Raw genomic sequence first — 17693 nt, forward strand, 5'->3', positions numbered from 1 at the left:
TGAATGCAATTGTGTTGTTTTCTGAAGGGAAGTCATGGTGACCCAAGGTACAGCAAGGTGACAATCTAAATGAGTGCTTTAAGGACACATGTTGGAGTCAAGAGAAAGTTTTGAACCAAGAGAAAATTATGTGCCTTCTCTTACACCACTTCTTCCTCCTCCTCTTCTTCTTCCTCCTCTTCCTCCTTCTTCCTCTCTCTCTCCTTCTCTTCTTCTTCATTTCTCTCTCTCTTTCTCCCTCTCTCTTTCTCTCCCTCTCTCTTTCTCTTCAATTTTTTTGAAACAGGGTCTCCAGAAGGCCCTAACTCCCTATGTAAACCAGGCTGGCCTCAAACTCACCTCTACCTCATGAGCACTGCTGGGATTGAAGTAGCATGCACCATCATACCCAGTCTAATTATATCCCTTATGATGGGTGTTAATCATCAAATAAGTAAAACTGTTATTGATGTCATGACAATTTTAAGACTGCAGTGGGACGGGCAAGATGGCTCAGAGGGTAAAGGCCCTGGCACCAAACCTGAAGACCTGACTTGGATCTCCAAAAATCCATGAGTTGTCCTCTGACTGCCACACTTGTACAAATAAATAAATATTAAAAGAAAAAGAAAGACTACCATATCTCTAGTTAAACCCCACTTATTTGGATTTCATAGTAATCCCAGCTCAGATAAACTAAACCAGCTTTCAAGGGGTATGTGGACAGGAGTTTAGGGGAAACACTGGGAAGCAAATGAAACAGCCAGGGAGTGAGGGGCCATCTTCTGCACAACAGCCCCCATGCTCCGCAAGAGCCCTCTAACACAGGTGATGTGACAAGCGTTTCTTCTTCTCCAGCAGAGCTGGCAGCCTTTTGTCAGGTTTCCATTAGGAAGAACTGAGGATGCTTCTAGCAAGAACTCTCTCAGCTAATCTCTGGTTTACTAGTGGTACAAACGGCAGGAATGAAGTAGACCAATGCAAATGATAAGGAATTACAGCGCTGACTGGTTCTATAGTACATTCCCATTTACCAATAGATTCCATATACATATGGCAAGCCTTCTGTGTTCTAGGCCTCTGGAAATTTAGCAGTGAAAAAAAAAATTCCCTCTCCCATTTAGAGTAAAGTGACTAGAACTTCTTTTTGCAAATAGAGAAATAATAAAGGCTCATTAAGACTTAGTTGTAGGGGCTGGAGAGATGGCTCAGTGGTTAAAAGCATGTAGGGCTCTGACAGAGGACCCATGTAAGTTCCCAGTACCCATGTCACATGGCTCACAACTGCCTGTGACTCCAAACCCAGGGGAGCTGATGCTTTCTTCTGGCCTTTGTGGGCTCCGTGCTCACACGCACAAGCCCACACATGAACCCATAATTTAAAAAAATTTTTTTAAATTTCAGGTCATCAATTTTCTTCTAGTATACCTCCCACTGGAGATAAAATGTTATCACTAGTTTTTTTTTAATTTCTCAAAGTTTTTATATCCTAGCACGTGTATGTTACAATAGTGTCTTCATAGATGGAATGACTTTCCATAGTCAAAGCTTACCTCCATTAAACCTCATGGCCCTGTGTCTAGGAGAAGGGCCATCTCATATTAAGAATACATCTGTATAAGTTTACCCTCCTGAACTGGCTGGCAGGTCTGTCTGGCAAATTATGTACTGCTGACACAACAGCTTGTCTACCTGGAATGTATCTATTGTCTATTTTTTTTTTTGTAACTATTTTTCCTAACTAAAAATCTAATTAACCTCCTTTCATTTAAACCATGTTTTAAAATCAGACTTTTTGCCATTCCTAGTGACTCATACAACTATAAGGAATTTTGAAGTTTTTACTCCTCCTGCCTTTAAGACTGCTTATCAATACAAACCGGATATTGTGGCAGCTGCTATAGGCAGAAACATGTAGGAACTCTTCAGTGTATATAAATAGAAAGGGAGATAAAGAAGGAAGAGGCGAGGGGTTGTCTCCCTCTATTGAGAGAATACATTTGTAAAAATAAGTGTTGCACGGGGTGCCCTGGGCCTTGCTTAGCTCTGGTAGTATTGTAGTTGGAAGATATGTCAGGTAGCAGTGTACTGCGTGGGCCTTGCCCTACAGATATGGAATACCTCACTCTCTAAAGAAAAGCTGCTGATTCCCAAAGTCACCGAGGCATGACCTCCCAATGCCAGGGCCTGTTTCGGGCCAGAGAATCATCAGGTCTAGGGAAAGCCAAAGACCTGAGCCCCTGAGGAAGGGGCAAAGGTTCTTCCTCCATTCCTTTGGACTACAGGACAGTATGCCCTTATGAACTCCTAGCTAGGACTGAAAAGGGTCTCAGGGAAAATGTACATCAGGAATTGGAGTGTTGGCCAAGAGGGAGAGCGGCACCTCTTCCCTGGCATAGATTTAGATGCTTGAAACACCTTCTGAGCCTAAGAGGGCAGGCAGAGCCTAAGAATCCCAGTGGAGACTTGAGAACAGCGGCCCAAAAGCCTGTGTCCTCTTTTCCTGTGTGACAGGGATGTATGCATTGCCATGTGAGTCCCAGGGGTGTTGCAAGAGAGCAGGGTGGCTGAGCCCCTCCCCTGCTTGTCATTATATCATTTTCTCAGTCTTCCTCCTAACCAAACGCAGAGGTGACATACCAAGAGAGACCACACTGCCCACCCCTTCCTCCTAGAAGAAGATCGAGTATACCCCACCTATCTTTCTACTTCTAGTGTCCTACATTCCTAGGCTAGCCCATGCCGAGGAAGGCGGGGGGGGGGGGGGGGTCAGAATCGGCAATGAGATAGCATTTTACATAAAAGGAATTCCATGTGACTCAAAGTGACCAGGAAGTTATGCCACCTACCTAAAATATTTAGTGCTCTCATGCCTGGTTTGTTCAGAACTAATGATAGGGAAACAATCAAACTTAGGCGTTCAGACAGTTACGGAGTTGAGACTGTTCGGTGAAGCAACCTCAAAAATCCCAGTCCCTCTCACTAGGTTCTCTGCCTTTTAGTGAAGTTCCTGTAGCCCTGCCTTCCTCCTAACCATCTCAGAAACTATTATCTGTGTCCACCGCAGGGGACCTCAGTAAGTCATTTAGTATTTAGTCCCTCTGAATGTTGACATCTTCCTCTGTCAGGTGATGGGTGGCCTGTTGGCTCCTGGTACTGTTGGAAGTATATGCAAAAGCTAGGAGCTTCGATTCTCGTGATGGAATTTACTCAGGAATCTAGGTGAGAGGGCTAACTGGGCTGAGGGAATCTTATGAATATGTTTAGTGCCAGTAACGATGGTGATCCAAACTGGCTTAGACTCAGTACAGGAGGTCCTCCATGCCCTTTCTTTCCGCACCCATAGATGCAAATAACAGCAGGTCAAACATCTGAACATGCTGCATGATAATGACACGTTTCCCCGGACAGTATAGTATAATACCTATGTGTTATATTCTTTGTGATGTACAGGAAGGTGTATAAAAGTTGTGTCCTAGAAGCACTCCCCGATAGATACCGAAGGACACTGCGTATTTAAATCAGAAAGAAGTTATTAGGGACAGGGAAGGTGGCACGGGTGGCCCCAAGACTTGACTTGCTAGAGAATGACTTTTTGGAAGACCTTCTTGTAAAGAAAATGACTTGAAGTTTCAAGTAGAGGCCAATAAATGGGAGATGGCCGGACCCCAGGGGTATAACTTCCTTACAGAATGCTGGGTATCTGCAGTCTGTCTTCCTTACATGGGGCAGACAGTGGAGGACTAGAAAGCAAATGTACAAGTATGGTGGAGAAGCATCCTCACTGGACAGAGGTGCTAACATCTGGTGAGCGTCTCTAGGAAGATGGCAGCAGAGGAAACTTTTAATCGGGGACAAGCCTGCTTCCATAATTTGTTTATGGCTGAAATTGCCCCTCGGTAGGTTTCTAAGGCACATTGTGGATATATGGGTTCCCTCCCTGCAGTGACCTTCGTCAGATCCTCTGGGGTTTCTGGGGACACACAGGACTTGCTAAGTGAGTCCAGACCCATTATTCAATTCCAGTGTTTGGATTTTATGTGGTGGGGGAGGGGGCGCTGGTTTTTGACAGTTTTTCTATGTAGCTCAGCAAACACTCTACCCGGACCTCCCAAGTCCATCACAGTGTCTTTTACGGTGACAACATTTAAAAAAAAAAACTCTGAAAAAGATGGGTCCCTAGCACCACAGGTTACATGTGGCACCTTGAGAAGGTGTTGGTTGGCTGAACACACTTTACAGTCTGCTGGTGTGGTGGCGAGCCCAGTAAAGATGCTGGGTCATTGCGCCCATAAAGGCTGCTGGGTTCCCCTGGCCTCAGTGCAGGGGATCCTCCAGCATACCCTCTGCTACATAGGACCTGGCCCCTGTGGGTTATCAGCCACAGAGTCCCACCCTAGAGATCCCTGAAAGCACAAGCATCATGTACTGGTTTGTTCTTGACCATTGAAGATGAGAAAATACAGATGTTTGACTGGTTTTAAAGATGCCTTCTCCATCTTTCAGTGAAATATTTATTTTTGGAAAATAACACTATATGAAGAGGGGAGATGCTGCTTTTCTTTATGGCAAAAGTAAAAATAGTTTTCCTTTTCCTGAGCTGTGAATTTATTTCTAATTTTCCTTGATATAGCACTAATACATAAATGGTCCCCCCACCACCATCACCCCTCACTCCCTCCCACCCCACCTGCAGTCAACCCAAGATACTTTTAAACAAAAAGGAATGACCTGGAAGTCAATTATTAAACCTTGAATTCCCTACACATTCTTTTAATTTTTTTTTTTTTTTAAAGAAATGTGATTCTTTTATTCTGCTGTTTTCTCCCTCCCTCCCCCGGGATACATTGGTAGCTGCCATGTTTTAAATATTGACAAGATAAGATAGTTTTCTGTTTATACCAGCAGTCGTCTGTCTGTGAAATCTGGACCAATCAGAACGCTGGATTTCCTTTCTCAGCGATCCATCAGGTTCATAATGTAAGGCTACGAACGGTTGTTTTCTCTTCCTGAACTTGCGCTTTGTAGTATGTCGCAGTGTCGTGTCACTCTCCCGAGGTACTATGTCCCAGCAATGCGAAAACTCTGTAATGTCTGGTGGCTTCTGAGGTGCTTTGTCTCTTACACTTCATGTGCTTTGTGACTAGGTGATGTGTAAACAGCTGTCCTAAAACCAGAAACATACTTGGTCTGGAAATACACAGTTACAACCTGTCCTGTCTGAGTTTTGGCTTCCAGGTGTCTGTCCTAACTTGCTCTTATAAGGAAAAAGACAAAGGGTAAATTGATACATAGAGAAACATGTATATATCAGTGCCATTCTCCCCGTTGTGTACTTTGTGTCCACGATCTATTCAACCCTTTGTGTCTGGTAATTCTTAAGGATCCATGCACTTTATTTATGAGAAATACTTGACTTGCATGAGATGCCCTGCAAATGATGCAAATGTCAGGGGAGAAGAACGGAAGGGGCGGGGGTAAGGGGGTGGGGGAGCACTCTCACAGCTTTAAGGTGGTTCTCAGCCTTTTTTGCACTTGCCCGTACTGAGTTGATCTTTACAATGCATGCGAAATTGTGACCTATTTTATTATGAGCTGCTTAAGATTCAAATATTCATGTCTCACATTTGCATATGTTAGGAAAAAAAATGTATTTGGAATGTAAACATTCTGGCATAGATTTTTAAGTTTGTACTTTAAAATACAATCCTACCTTCACATCCCTTGAAACTTGTTCTCCGTTGTCTGGCCTGTTGTCTGGAAGCTTGAGACATTCCGTTGAGAATCGCTGAAAGTTCTTGGGGTGGCATGCAAAAGCCCTCTGGTGGGGGGAGGCTGTCATAATAGGCACATTCATCTCCCTGGGCATGGGACTTCCGGTTCTTGCGAACCACGATCTAAGCATTGCCTGTCCTGGTGCTCTATGACCCGGAAGTCCTCCCAAGCGCACAGTGCTAACATCAGCTTCTAAATGTTCAGCAGTGGCCATCTCTGCTCCTCCTCAGTAGCACACATTCAGCAGAAACAACCACACAACAAGGGCACTGTTGGTAGCTCTTGGAGACCTTTCCAACCAACTACTGCAGGGGTTTTCTGCAGCAGGCTTCCCCCACGCATGAACGTTGGTAGGAGACCCTCCCAATGATCATCCCCAGATGACGCACGTATGTATTGGTCACAAGAGTAGAGCTCTCTGTGGCACGCTGGACAGCCCTAATGACTGCCGGAGGTAAATGCCATCACTTACATATGCTTGGGTAGCCCTTCTCTGAAGCCCGTCAGAAAGTTAGACCCCAAAGTACCAATGGTCCCTTGAGATCCTGTTAGTTTTCCATTAGGTGCTCAGAGGAAATGGAGAATAATGTTTGTGAATATCCAAATCTAAATTTATAAGCAGGTAGGTGGGAATAGTTCCAAGCAGAAAAAATTTAAAAGCTTCTATTTAAAAGGGAAAAAAAAAAACATCAATTAAGTCTCAATTTTAAATTAAAAAAAAAAAGAATTATACAAGGCTTAGAAAATATCCTCCCTCTCTATTAATGTTAGAAAGCTATGTCATAATCAAGGCCTTTAATCATTTGCTAATATCCCTGGGAGACCTTTTGTTTAGAAGAAAATTAAAAATATAGAAAGCACTTCCCCACTGTATTGTCAGGACATGCAGAATACGAAATGTTCGTTTTTGCTACGTGAAGTGGTCTCTCTTAGAACTTTCCCTAGATGTCAGGTTGTACTAACTTGTAAAATAGCACAGAATCCAAAAGTTGCATTTCTGAGTCATTGCTCTAATAAAATCTACTGAGAGCAGTCTGTGAATTTTACATAACTAAGTACATTTACTGGTATTATATTTTTCAGTTAGTGGTATAAAATTAAGTTTAGTTTAATTGCATTATTATATTTATTGTCTAAAGTATAAGTCCTTCAAACTCATCCAAAGTATGAATTAATGGTTGGGGTTTGAGAGATACCTATTGGAGAGAATCTGCTCCATTTGAAACACTAATATCAAATTATATTTTTCCATAATATTACAAGGTTGAATTTTTAGTTAAAGTGCTAATTAATGATGTATATTTTCTCTTGTTTAATGGATATCCTTCATTGTATTTATTTTACAATGAAACATAAAATGCCTTACTAAATATATTTTTATATATTAATATATATTTATATATATAATAGGCACCTAGCATTTTACATATTTGTATATTTTACATGTGTGTATAAACATATAGTAAGTACCAAGTAAATGAAGTTCTAAGCCATGACTAAATTGTTAGCATATTAAGATCATCAACCTAGAGGGCTTTTTCTATGTATTCTAAGGGCCAAAGAAAGAGCTCAAAGATACTTATTAAAAGTTATTTGACTTGTTTTAGTGTATCTTCTGTAATTACTTGAGGAATCCCTCTAAAGAAACAATTTTAATTCTGGCAAATGTCGACATGGAACTTTTCCTCCTTCTTTGTTATTTTGATCAGCTATCATTGCATCATTGTTTCCAAGGTTAGGCTATTTCTCATTTAAAAAGAGTTTTCAAGGTAGCCATTTCAAAAGACTTCTTAGGTCTGTTTGATTTTTTTTAATTATTATTAATTTTTAGTTAGAATTTTAAAATGTAAAATTATCCAATTTAACTTAAGACACTGGCCTGAACAAAGACAGATATTGTCTGGATGAATCTATAGCCAGCTCTTCAAGAGCTAACCCAAGGATTCACCACTGAAATTATTTCATATGTGCAGCAAAAATTCTCCTGTATTTTTTCAGTCTTTTCTGCTACTGCACAAAAATACTCAGCCCAGCTCCTCCCAAGCTCCTTTCTGCTTTACCTCAGGAGTGTTGAGTCCTAAGGCATCCTTGTTCTCTGAACTCTTTTGTGTTTCCTGGCAGCCAAGGAGCATCACTGAATCCTAGCTCAAGGCCAAGGTCATTCCCACCTTTTTTTTTTTTTTTTTTTTTTAAGCAGCTTGGATCATGCATCTATTCATCTATTTAATAGTGGGATGGACTGAGATAACAGGAACCTGCTCTCAGAGAGCTTACAACCTATATGAGACAGACGCTCCCCCCTCACCCTCCCCAGAAACCCACTACAAAACATATTTACAAAGCGAAATACATACAAATAAACATGCATATGAATGACAGAGGAATACTAAGAAGTATTGTGTTAACAACTGCTGACTGACTGACCCAAGTCATTTCCATCTTTATCTATAGGATATTATACTAAATCTAACTGGAGTCCTTCCATTCACATTAACTCTAAAACAGCCACTGAGCATCAGAATTCCTCTAAATACTCATACATATGAGGTGTTGCGGGAAGTGGTTTTTGGTTTTTCTTTTTTTTTTTTTTTTTCTTTTTTGAGAGAACGTTGAATTTCCAGGAAGAAAAAAAATTATTTTCTTATAAATTCAATCCAAAGAACACTTTGCTTTCTGAAAATACGTTTCTGGAAATAGCACTAAGCATGACAAAACTCAGAGTCTGTTTCCAGAAAGGTCGATTCAATTCCTGTGGTGAATTTTAAAATATTTGGACTGGAGCAACATTTCAAGAGTACAATGAAAATAAAGTAAAGATTATATTCCCCTCCCCTATAATTATCTTCCCCCGTAACTTCTAGCAGAGGTGCTATCAAATCACTCCGGATTCAAAGCAGGTGGTTTGTGACTTTTGGACCAAATGGAGACATAGGAGAGCAGTTGATGGCGCTGTCTAAACAGTTACGTGGAATGTGCCACGCATTTCTTCAAACGGCGACCAAGTGATCTTGGTGATTACCAACAGAGAGAGGGTGCTTGGGTTTGCGATCCCCAAAAATGGCCGTTACGATGCCTCTGGATGACGTAAACGTTTTAACCAGCATTTGGCTTGCAGCTCTGCTTTAAACCTCCAGACCCATAGTCATGTTTAAACATGAAAGTACGTGACCCAGTTGACAGTGAGAGAATGAATCTGTACATGATCTGCATGCCTGACCTACTAACCTGTGGAGCATCCCCACTCCCCAGTATTACCGCACCCACTCCTGCCCCAGCTCTATCCCCAGACCTTCCCCTACAGCAGCATCCCCAGCTTTTGCCTGCCAAGCTCTGCCAGGGTATACCTCAGCTAGCTACAATAGGGCCAGTGTGAAGTTCTGTTGCTCGGTCGAGTTGTCATGTCAGCACTGGTTCAGCGGACGTTTCGATGTCACCCAAATCTTCCTTTTGTATCATTCCACAGAGTTGCGTGCAAACTCCTGTTGTTCTGTTAACGGCATCACCTGTGACTTAAGTGTACAACACCTGTTTGCTATGTCATTGTTGCTTTCTCAAGGGAACACGGGAGGGAGAGAAGTCGAATGGGGAAACTGAGGGATGTTTGCTAGATTTGGGGAGAGCTTTGAAGAACTCATAGCTGCAGCGCTTCCAGAGTCATAAAAGGTTATTATGCTCAGCTTAAAAATAATAATGAATTCCTCAGAGCATTCAGGTTGACATCTGCATGAGTTTTTAAGGGCAATGCATAACCAGCTTTATAAAACTAGAGAAATAATAAGTCAGACATTTGAGAGAGAGAGAGAGAGAGAGAGAGAGAGAGAGAGAGAGAGAAAGAAAGAGAAGCAAAGGTCAAAAATATAAAATCAGAGAAAAGCTTAATCTTGAAGTTAATTGCAGTCCATTATTACTTTTACAAATAATTCATATAAAGATAAAATTTTATAATGAATCAGGAATGGGCCATAAAGTCAAGGGGAAAAGTGTTAATGTTAATGTTATAGTTCTTAAATGTTATGCTATGTTTTAAGTGATATGTGTCAAGACATCTGAGACTAGGTGGAGCAGTCAATACAAGCAAGCCACCAACTAGAACAAATGCAGACAATGGCTGAGAACAGAGCAAAGGCATGTGGTGTTCTCATTAGACACATGTTCCCAGGAGGAGCTGAAGGCTGGGCACGATGCTAGCAAGGCTCACCTGTGATGCTAGGTGACCCACATACAGAAGACATGCTCCAGGTGCACAGCTGTGACAAGGCCCATGCATTTCTACAGGGCTCACAATTTTTCTACTTGTTTTTTTTTTTTTTCTTTTTTCTCAAAGCCAGTTAGAAACATCCAAAAGGCAAGGCCCTTTTCTCGTGCTTTCTATCTTTGGTAGTTCCCTCTGTCCCATCTAACAGAATTCTAAAGTGTACAGAGTGTGGTGCCACTGGCCCTCATCTCCCAGACACGCACAGATCTGAGCCTTTCCTGGAGGCCCTAGCTTCTTAGCCTTCGGGATTTCTACAGCCTTTCAAGGGAGCTGGTGAAAGCTACACACTTCCTTTTGCTCCAAAAACGAACATCTGAGCATATATAGACTCCTTGAAATTTCTCCCCAGAAATCCCACAGTGTGTCAGGCCTTTTAGCTAGGACTCCATGAAACTTAGTTCCCCAGCCAAACTTTATTTGTTTTGGGAGCCTGTTAAGATCTTCTTATATGCTTCCAACACCTGATGAAAATAATTTCTCCTAATTCTTGAAGAACAACCAAGTCAAAATAGAAAGGCTCTGGGGATGCTTTTTATAGGTTAGTCTTAGTTGTGTCCATTTGAGAACAAACAGCCAAATTTTGAGAGAGCAGAATCCTTAGCAAGGAAAAGAGGAAGAAACACTCCAGCTACGACATATAAATGAGATTAGAGTCAAGAAGAGCCCTGCCAGGGTAGAGTTTTGGTTTGTATTAAACAAATGAAAGTGGCAAAGAAGAGGATAGAAAGCCCCATTTTAGGTCAGTTTTAGTGGGTATGTATGTCATAGGACATAGCATCCTATGTGACATGCCTGTGGATCAGGAGCCTCACATACATGCCCACGTTCATACACAAGCAGACCTGCATTCCCAAGTGCGGGCTGCTGTCATTCTGAAGTAGGCAGCTAAGTCCATCCAAAGCCATCACAAAGATGCTGCACCTATGCAGCTGGATTCTGATGAGGGGAAATTAGCTGTCACCCATTAGTAAATGTTTATTTTAGCATTTTGTTTAGTATCTTATCTACAAAACCTTCCTCCCCAGATATACCATTTTTCAGAGTACATGATAATGTCCTATTTGGGAACTGAAATTAATGAAAGTATGGATTCTTCTAAAGCAAAAGCATTTCAAACTGAAATTTCCAGTCAATTTGAAAAAAAAAAATTCAAGGGTATTCTTCCATTGTAACAGAATATTAAATATTACGGATTGGTAAATCAATTGCTAAAATGTTCATGTTTTGTTTTTAAAATTAGTTAGCCTAGGGTTTCATTCTGAAAATAGAATCATTTTGACTTCTTCATACTCAGCTTTAGGAAAACACAATGCTCACTAACTCACATAGAAAACAAAATAATCAATATTTATGCACACACAATACACCCAAAGGCATTGTGTATTTTCAGCTCAGGTGTGCTAGGTAAACCCAGGCTAGCTAGAAAGAATGAACCCGCTTACTGCTTGTGCTGCCTCTAAAACAAATGTCATTTCCAGACAGGGGACTGGGGAGAACCTTCCATCACCTTGCGACCTCCTAATGAAGCCACAGCCTCAACTCCCGTCCAGTACTGGCAGCATCATCCGGAAAAACTCATCTTCCAGTCATGTGACTACAAAGCCTTTGTAAGTTACCCTAGACTCGGTGTTGGGGCACAAGTTGGGACAGAGGATGTATTCCCTGGTTAGTCTGCATTCATTGAAAATGTACCAAAATGTCCATCACTGACATTTCTGAAGGGTTTTCTTCCTTTCCCTTCCTGAAAATGTCTAGATAACATGAGTTTTGGGACCCTTGAAGTCCCGATAGGCTAAGTTTTGATCTATGTCTCTGTATAAAGGTGGGTAGTTTAAAAACCATGTGATAAAACACAACTTATTTACTTGTTCATTTATTTACTTATTTATTTTCTGTGTAGCCCTGGTTGTCCTAGAACTCACTGTGTGGAACAGGCTGGCCCTGAACTCAGAGATCCACCTGCCTCTGCCTCTGCCTCTGCCTCCCCAGTGCTAGGATTACAGGAGTGTACCTCTGCCACCCTGCTTGATAAAAGCACAATTTAAAATAGAATGATTGCCTAGTATTCCTGTGCCCTGGGTTCCACCCACAGCTCCATAGACAGAAAGTAACGTCAAAGAGAGGTGAATACACCTGCAGCAGATAGGCATGTTTGCTATCCGACCTCAGAACATCAGGTCTGCCACTTTATATAAATGCAAGATTCCCTCCATTGCCCTCAAGGATGGGATTGCAATACTGGTATGGTTTGGTTTGGTTTGGTTTGGTTTGGTTTGGATTGGTTTAGTTTGGTTTGGTGGTGTTTTGTTTTTCTTTCTTTTTCTTCTTCCAGGGTGAAGGGAATAGGTGCTTATTACTGAATATTCAATAAGTCCTGTAGGCTTTGGAACGGATGATGGTTGTCATGACTACAGGGAGGAAAAAGATGGCTGAACCTCACTAGAAACTGACTCTCTTTAAAAGAGATGTTTTGGTTAGGGCAAACTTTCCAAAAAAAAAAAGAAAAGAAAAAAAAAAGAAAGAAAGAAAAGAAAAAAGTAAAAAATAAGGATTTGGCTGAGATGTTTTCCTTAACAATGCAGACACCTTCCAGTTATCTCCTCCCAGGCTGGGCTTACCTCACTCTGCTGTCTCCCTCCCTTGTGGTTCATCTTGCAACCCTGGATTTCTTTCAACAATTGTCCGAAAACTGTTGAAATGGCAGCCTCCAAAGTTCAGACTTTGGCTTGTGAGGCTTTCTCACAAGGCCTTAGGCAAGCCTCTTCAACCTAGCCTTCCTCCTTTACATGGGCCGGTACTCTCCCGGTCTTCAGGAAGGATGCCTGAGTCAAGTGCCACCATGTGAGTGGGACACTGTCTTCTAAGCTCTTCCCCAATCCTTATCATGGTTCAGATGTTCTAAGGGCGCTGAAGAGAGGTGAAATAAAAGAGCCAGCTGAAATTTAAAAAAACAGACAAATGAATTGATCTTTTTAAATGTGGGGATGGGGGGGGGGGAGGACAGACACAAAGGACATTTTGCTTATAATTCTTTGTCCCAATCAGAAGCTAGAGACTGGGTGTGAAATATATAGCAGGAATCCATGATTCGGTCACAAAGTGGCGTATGATTCTGGGGACATTTTCCTCTCCTCCATCTGTCCTGTCCTGTGTCACTCTGCACTAGGGAGTCATCTCTGTCCCTATAAAATGAGAATGGCACACATTCTCAGATGGATGGAGCACAGGGCACACAGCTGTAAAAATTTTTTTAAATGTCCAGAACTGCATCTTCTGCTAAGAACAGCCCCACTTTAATTACCTATGCTGCAGAGTAAGCCTGAACGGGGGCCTTGTCGCCTCACTCCTCAGCTGTCGCACACAGCCCTGCAATTACACTGATACTGGCATGATTTATTTTTGCAGACATTGCTGCCTCCAGAAAACAAAATGGCAAAACATTTTTAGATACCCCCATTTTGCAGTTAAATATGATTTGAAAGATGACATCTTTAGAAAATGCCGTAACTTTTACAGAGATCAATTCATAGCTCTCTGAAGTCATGGCTCACTTTGTTCGTATCCTCTGCATCCGTAAGGATTTTAAGTTATCAGCAACGCACAGCCAAGAAACCTAGCCAGTAGCCTTGCCTACAGTGTGTTTTTAAATCATTACTCATATTTATCCTCCTGTTTTAATATGTCATTCCAATTTTTGTATGTGTGTGTTTTAGTATTTAGGTTCTATGCTGATAAAAGAGCTGAGGGGGACAGAATCAACACAGGATGCTTGTGCAAAGATGCGGGTGAGTTTGCCAAACTGTTTTATCTTTGTAGCTGAAACACTAAGTACTGGGTGTACATGCAAATTGCCGCCTTTCAGATCCCTGTTTTCTTCATGCGTTGGTCTGTTGATCACATCGGCGTTACATAAAAAGGTGTTTTGGTTTCGATGGTGCCTATGCTTGGGTTCATCTGGCAATCGTTTATGATAAAGTCTCTCTGATATATTTTAGACCACATTACATGTTGCTTTTAATTATTTTTAGAGAATGAAAGTTAACTGTACAAACACTGATCGCTCTCCAGATTGGAGTCAGGGGAATCTTTAGTCTATTTCAGGAAAACGTTTTTAAGCACCAATTTGACAGTCTGAGAATGCTCACTGTAAAGACTTTTCTAATGCACCAAAACCCATCAAAAGCAGAGGTACCACGAGGGTATTCTGTAAAGCTAACTTTGTTTATGCAGATTCTTCCCAGAGTTCTTGGTTTTCTTAAAATGTAAGAAGGGAGCTAGAGAGATGGCTTAGCAGTTAAGAGCACTGACTGCTCCTCTGAAGGTCCTGAGTTCAAATCCCAGCAACAACATGGTAACTTACAACCATCCTTAATGAAATCTGACACCCTCTTCTGGTGTGTCTGAAGACAGCTACAGTGTACTTAGATATAAATAACAAATAAATCTTTTCAAAAAAAATTTTTTAAATGTAAGAAGAACATTTGACTCTGAGTGGCGTGAGACATTGGAGGGCAGTGGATATTGACAGAAATGCAATTCTGAATGCCCATGATTGGTGGCTGCTAGGACCCCAAGTTTATTTTAAGCAAAATACATTACACTTTTTCTCTCCTAAGACTCTCATTCTTGCTTTCTCCAGAGCCAGCCTGTGGATATTATTGAAATATCTAGCTATACTAACAATTTAAGGCTAACAGACCTGTTCCATACAGCAAATAGTCAAAGTCAAATCTCAGATACTTAAAGAACGGGCCCTAGCTTTTATTTTTGCCCCCATAATCATCATTAATTTCATGTGAGTGAATAGTCTGTTACTGAAGTAATGAAAAAGCACATACTTGAGCTAAAACAATTTTATTTTATTTTACTTTTGATATTTTGAGACAAGGTTTCTCTGTGTAGCAGAGTCCTGGCTATCCTGAGCTAGCTATATAGACCAGGCTGCCCTGCAAACTCAAAGAGATCCTGCTGCCCCTGCCTCCTGAGTGCTGGGATTAAAGGCACGGGACACCACACCTGGAGAACTAAAACAATTTTAAAGATAGATGTAAAGTGTTTCATGTTAATTTGGAACCAAATATATGTATATCTCCGTGAAATCAATCGGTATACAAGTGCTAGATCTTGAGTGTAGTCTGACCCTTGATGTGGCACTAACCCATTTTAATCCTAGATGACCTAGCGCTGCTTTTCTTGCCTTGGCGTCTTCTTATTCACTACAACAACAGCTGCTAATGCTGACTGATTACAGTGTGTCCTGCCGCACTTAAAATCCCCACTTAAAATGAAGACACCAGGTCACAGAGAGAATAGCTTGATAACCCAGACCTGAATTTAAGTCTGTCTGACTCAAGAGCATGAACCCTCCAAAAACACGGGGTCCCCTGGTTCTCCAAAGCCTCTGTTCTCATCCTTGGAGAATGACTTGAGATCTGATGACCTTGTGAGAATTACCTGGTTTTATAATTCTGGGAATCCTGTATTCAGAACAGAAAATATCTGACCTAAATTGCATCGCCACTGAACAATGAGAAGAAGAGAAAAGTTTCCAACCATCCAGCCTCATGATGATTTCAGAGATTTCTAGGAGCCTGTGTAAGAAATGAATTTGGCATCTCTCAATTCATGCTATTACCTAAATTACCAGAGTGCACCTACTGTGGGGTTTGAGTCATCGTAAGCACGGCAATGTGCGTGGAGCATCCCTAAGATATACCAGATTTGTGATGTGAATGAAGATCAGTCAATTTCTCGAAACTGAATGGATCTAAAATCACATCCTGATAGCAATAGCAAAGCCAATTTAATAAGTCTCAACAGAGAATAATCGAGTTAAAGACTTTGTCTGTGGCCTAAAATGAAACTTAAGAAAAAAAAATCTGCCTATTTAAAAACCATTTCTCTGTCCTTTGGGGCATTTTTTTTTTCTGGTTTGCCTCCCTTTTGTGTTTATTTTCGATAGTTTACAAGAAAATTGCAAGTTCACTGCTTCCTAGAATTGTCATAAAACCTTATTTGCTATCTCGATTAAATAAATTTCAGGTCTTAGATACAGTCACCCGAGTTGCATTGGCTGGAGCCCTTCAAAGCTACAAGTGCAGATTGGAGCTGTTATCTGAGACTGTCGTATTGTGTGAATTAGAACTTTCACCGGCTAAAGATGGTGTGAATTTCAACTGTAGTTCATTTTCAGTCTGAAGCCAAAGATGTTGTTTTCTTTGCTGGTACCTTGATGGCTGTCTAGCCTCACGTGCCAGTATGATCGAGTTCTTGCCAGGGGACAGACTTTAGGACATGAGTGCTCTTGAAAGTCAATGTACAGTAACAGTACTGGCCAAAGCACTGCAGACCGAAACCTAACTCAGTTTAACCGTTCCGTTGAGAAAAAGGAGTTCTCCTCTTGCTACTATGCACTTTAGCTGAACTGAAACCTTCTCTGTAAGAAGTGAGTCCGTCTGTACCGACTTAGAGAAGTGTTTTCATAAACACCGTTTACTAACCGAGATGCCAGAGATCTGGCTTTTACTCTCACTGCACTGACCGTTCCCTGGAAGGGAGCAACGTACAAGCACGTGACTCTCCTGGACTAGCATCACCTAAGATGTGTCTTTAAACTGCCACCAGCCTCCAGCATCCTGATAAATGACCCTGAGAAGACAGTTGTGTTCTCCTGAAGTCAGTTCATTAGGGGCTGAGAACACTCAGCACTTGCATGCCTGGCCCAAGAGAATTGCATAGCGTTTCATTTATCCCAAGAAGTAGGCACTGCCCTTATTTAAGATGCGTGGGTCTGGAAGTAACTTGAATTACAATTCTTCCCATAGCTTTACATATACATAATGAGTATTTATGGATTTTTTTAATTTCACATGCACCTTGTGATCAAAGCACAAAGATAACTTTATGCAGTGTTTTAGTATACTGTCCTTTTTTTTTTTTTTTTTTTTTTTGTTGATTGTGACCCATTGCACAAAGTCAGGTGTAGAATTTTCTGAATGCCTTTGGGTTGGCATTCAGAAAGTATCAGCATTTTAAGTGCCCTTAGATTTTATATTTTTAGACCAGGAATGTTCAGTCTGTGTCACTGCTATCTTCAGCTTCCATATCGGAACACAAATGCCAGTGGAAGTTTAATAACTTGTCCCAGCAAGTTCCAGGCTCGGGCACATCCCAGGTTTGCTGTGGGGTATCTAGTGTCTTGAATTTTATAATGGCTGGAAAGGTGGGCCCTTTATGTCTCTAAGAAAGTGCTTCAGGAATCCTCAAGTGCTGCATTGGTCAGATTAAACCATCTGGGTGCAGGTACCTCTAGGAATATGGGATAACCTCTAGGAAATTAACACAAGCTGACCTTTCAGCCATGTTCCTGTTGCATGCTTAGTAGTTGGTTTTCTCCCACAGTACTCACTTTAGGACATTCATTCTTGCTTAGGCAGAATCTGAATAACTTCCACTTCTCAGAGGCATGGGGAGTATCTGATATTCACAGCTAGTTCATTTCCATATCTTAAACCCATCCATCCATCTATCCATCTCTAAGGTCTCCTCAAGGTCTGAAATAGAAATAGTTTTCCTTTCTTTCCTGGTGTTTAATTGTGTGTATTATTTCAGTTAAAAACCTGTCAAGATAAATTAACATGTTGGATGGTAGTTTGATTCACATTATTATACAGTATGGAATAAT

The 17693-nt window shown here is 41.3% G+C and overlaps 1 protein-coding gene across 49 annotated transcripts in view; it reads left to right on the forward strand.

Moving 5' to 3' along the window:
- Positions 1-17693, forward strand: part of Anks1b (ankyrin repeat and sterile alpha motif domain containing 1B) — a 1100386-nt gene that overhangs the window by 1036894 nt on the left and 45799 nt on the right. For 22 of the 49 annotated variants that reach the window (XM_006514306.3, XM_030245362.1, XM_006514303.3 and 19 more), the window contains 2 exons: positions 11488-11616; positions 13723-13794. In XM_006514306.3, the coding sequence (XP_006514369.1) occupies positions 11488-11616; positions 13723-13794 (201 nt within the window). Of the gene's footprint in view, positions 1-4884; positions 4960-11487; positions 11617-13722; positions 13795-17693 lie in introns of all 49 variants that reach the window. The other 27 variants (XM_030245360.1, XM_006514305.4, XM_006514301.3 and 24 more) reach the window with 2 other exon arrangements.

Source organism: Mus musculus, chromosome 10 (genome assembly GCF_000001635.26).
Source record: "Mus musculus strain C57BL/6J chromosome 10, GRCm38.p6 C57BL/6J".
NCBI lineage: Eukaryota > Metazoa > Chordata > Mammalia > Rodentia > Muridae > Mus > Mus musculus.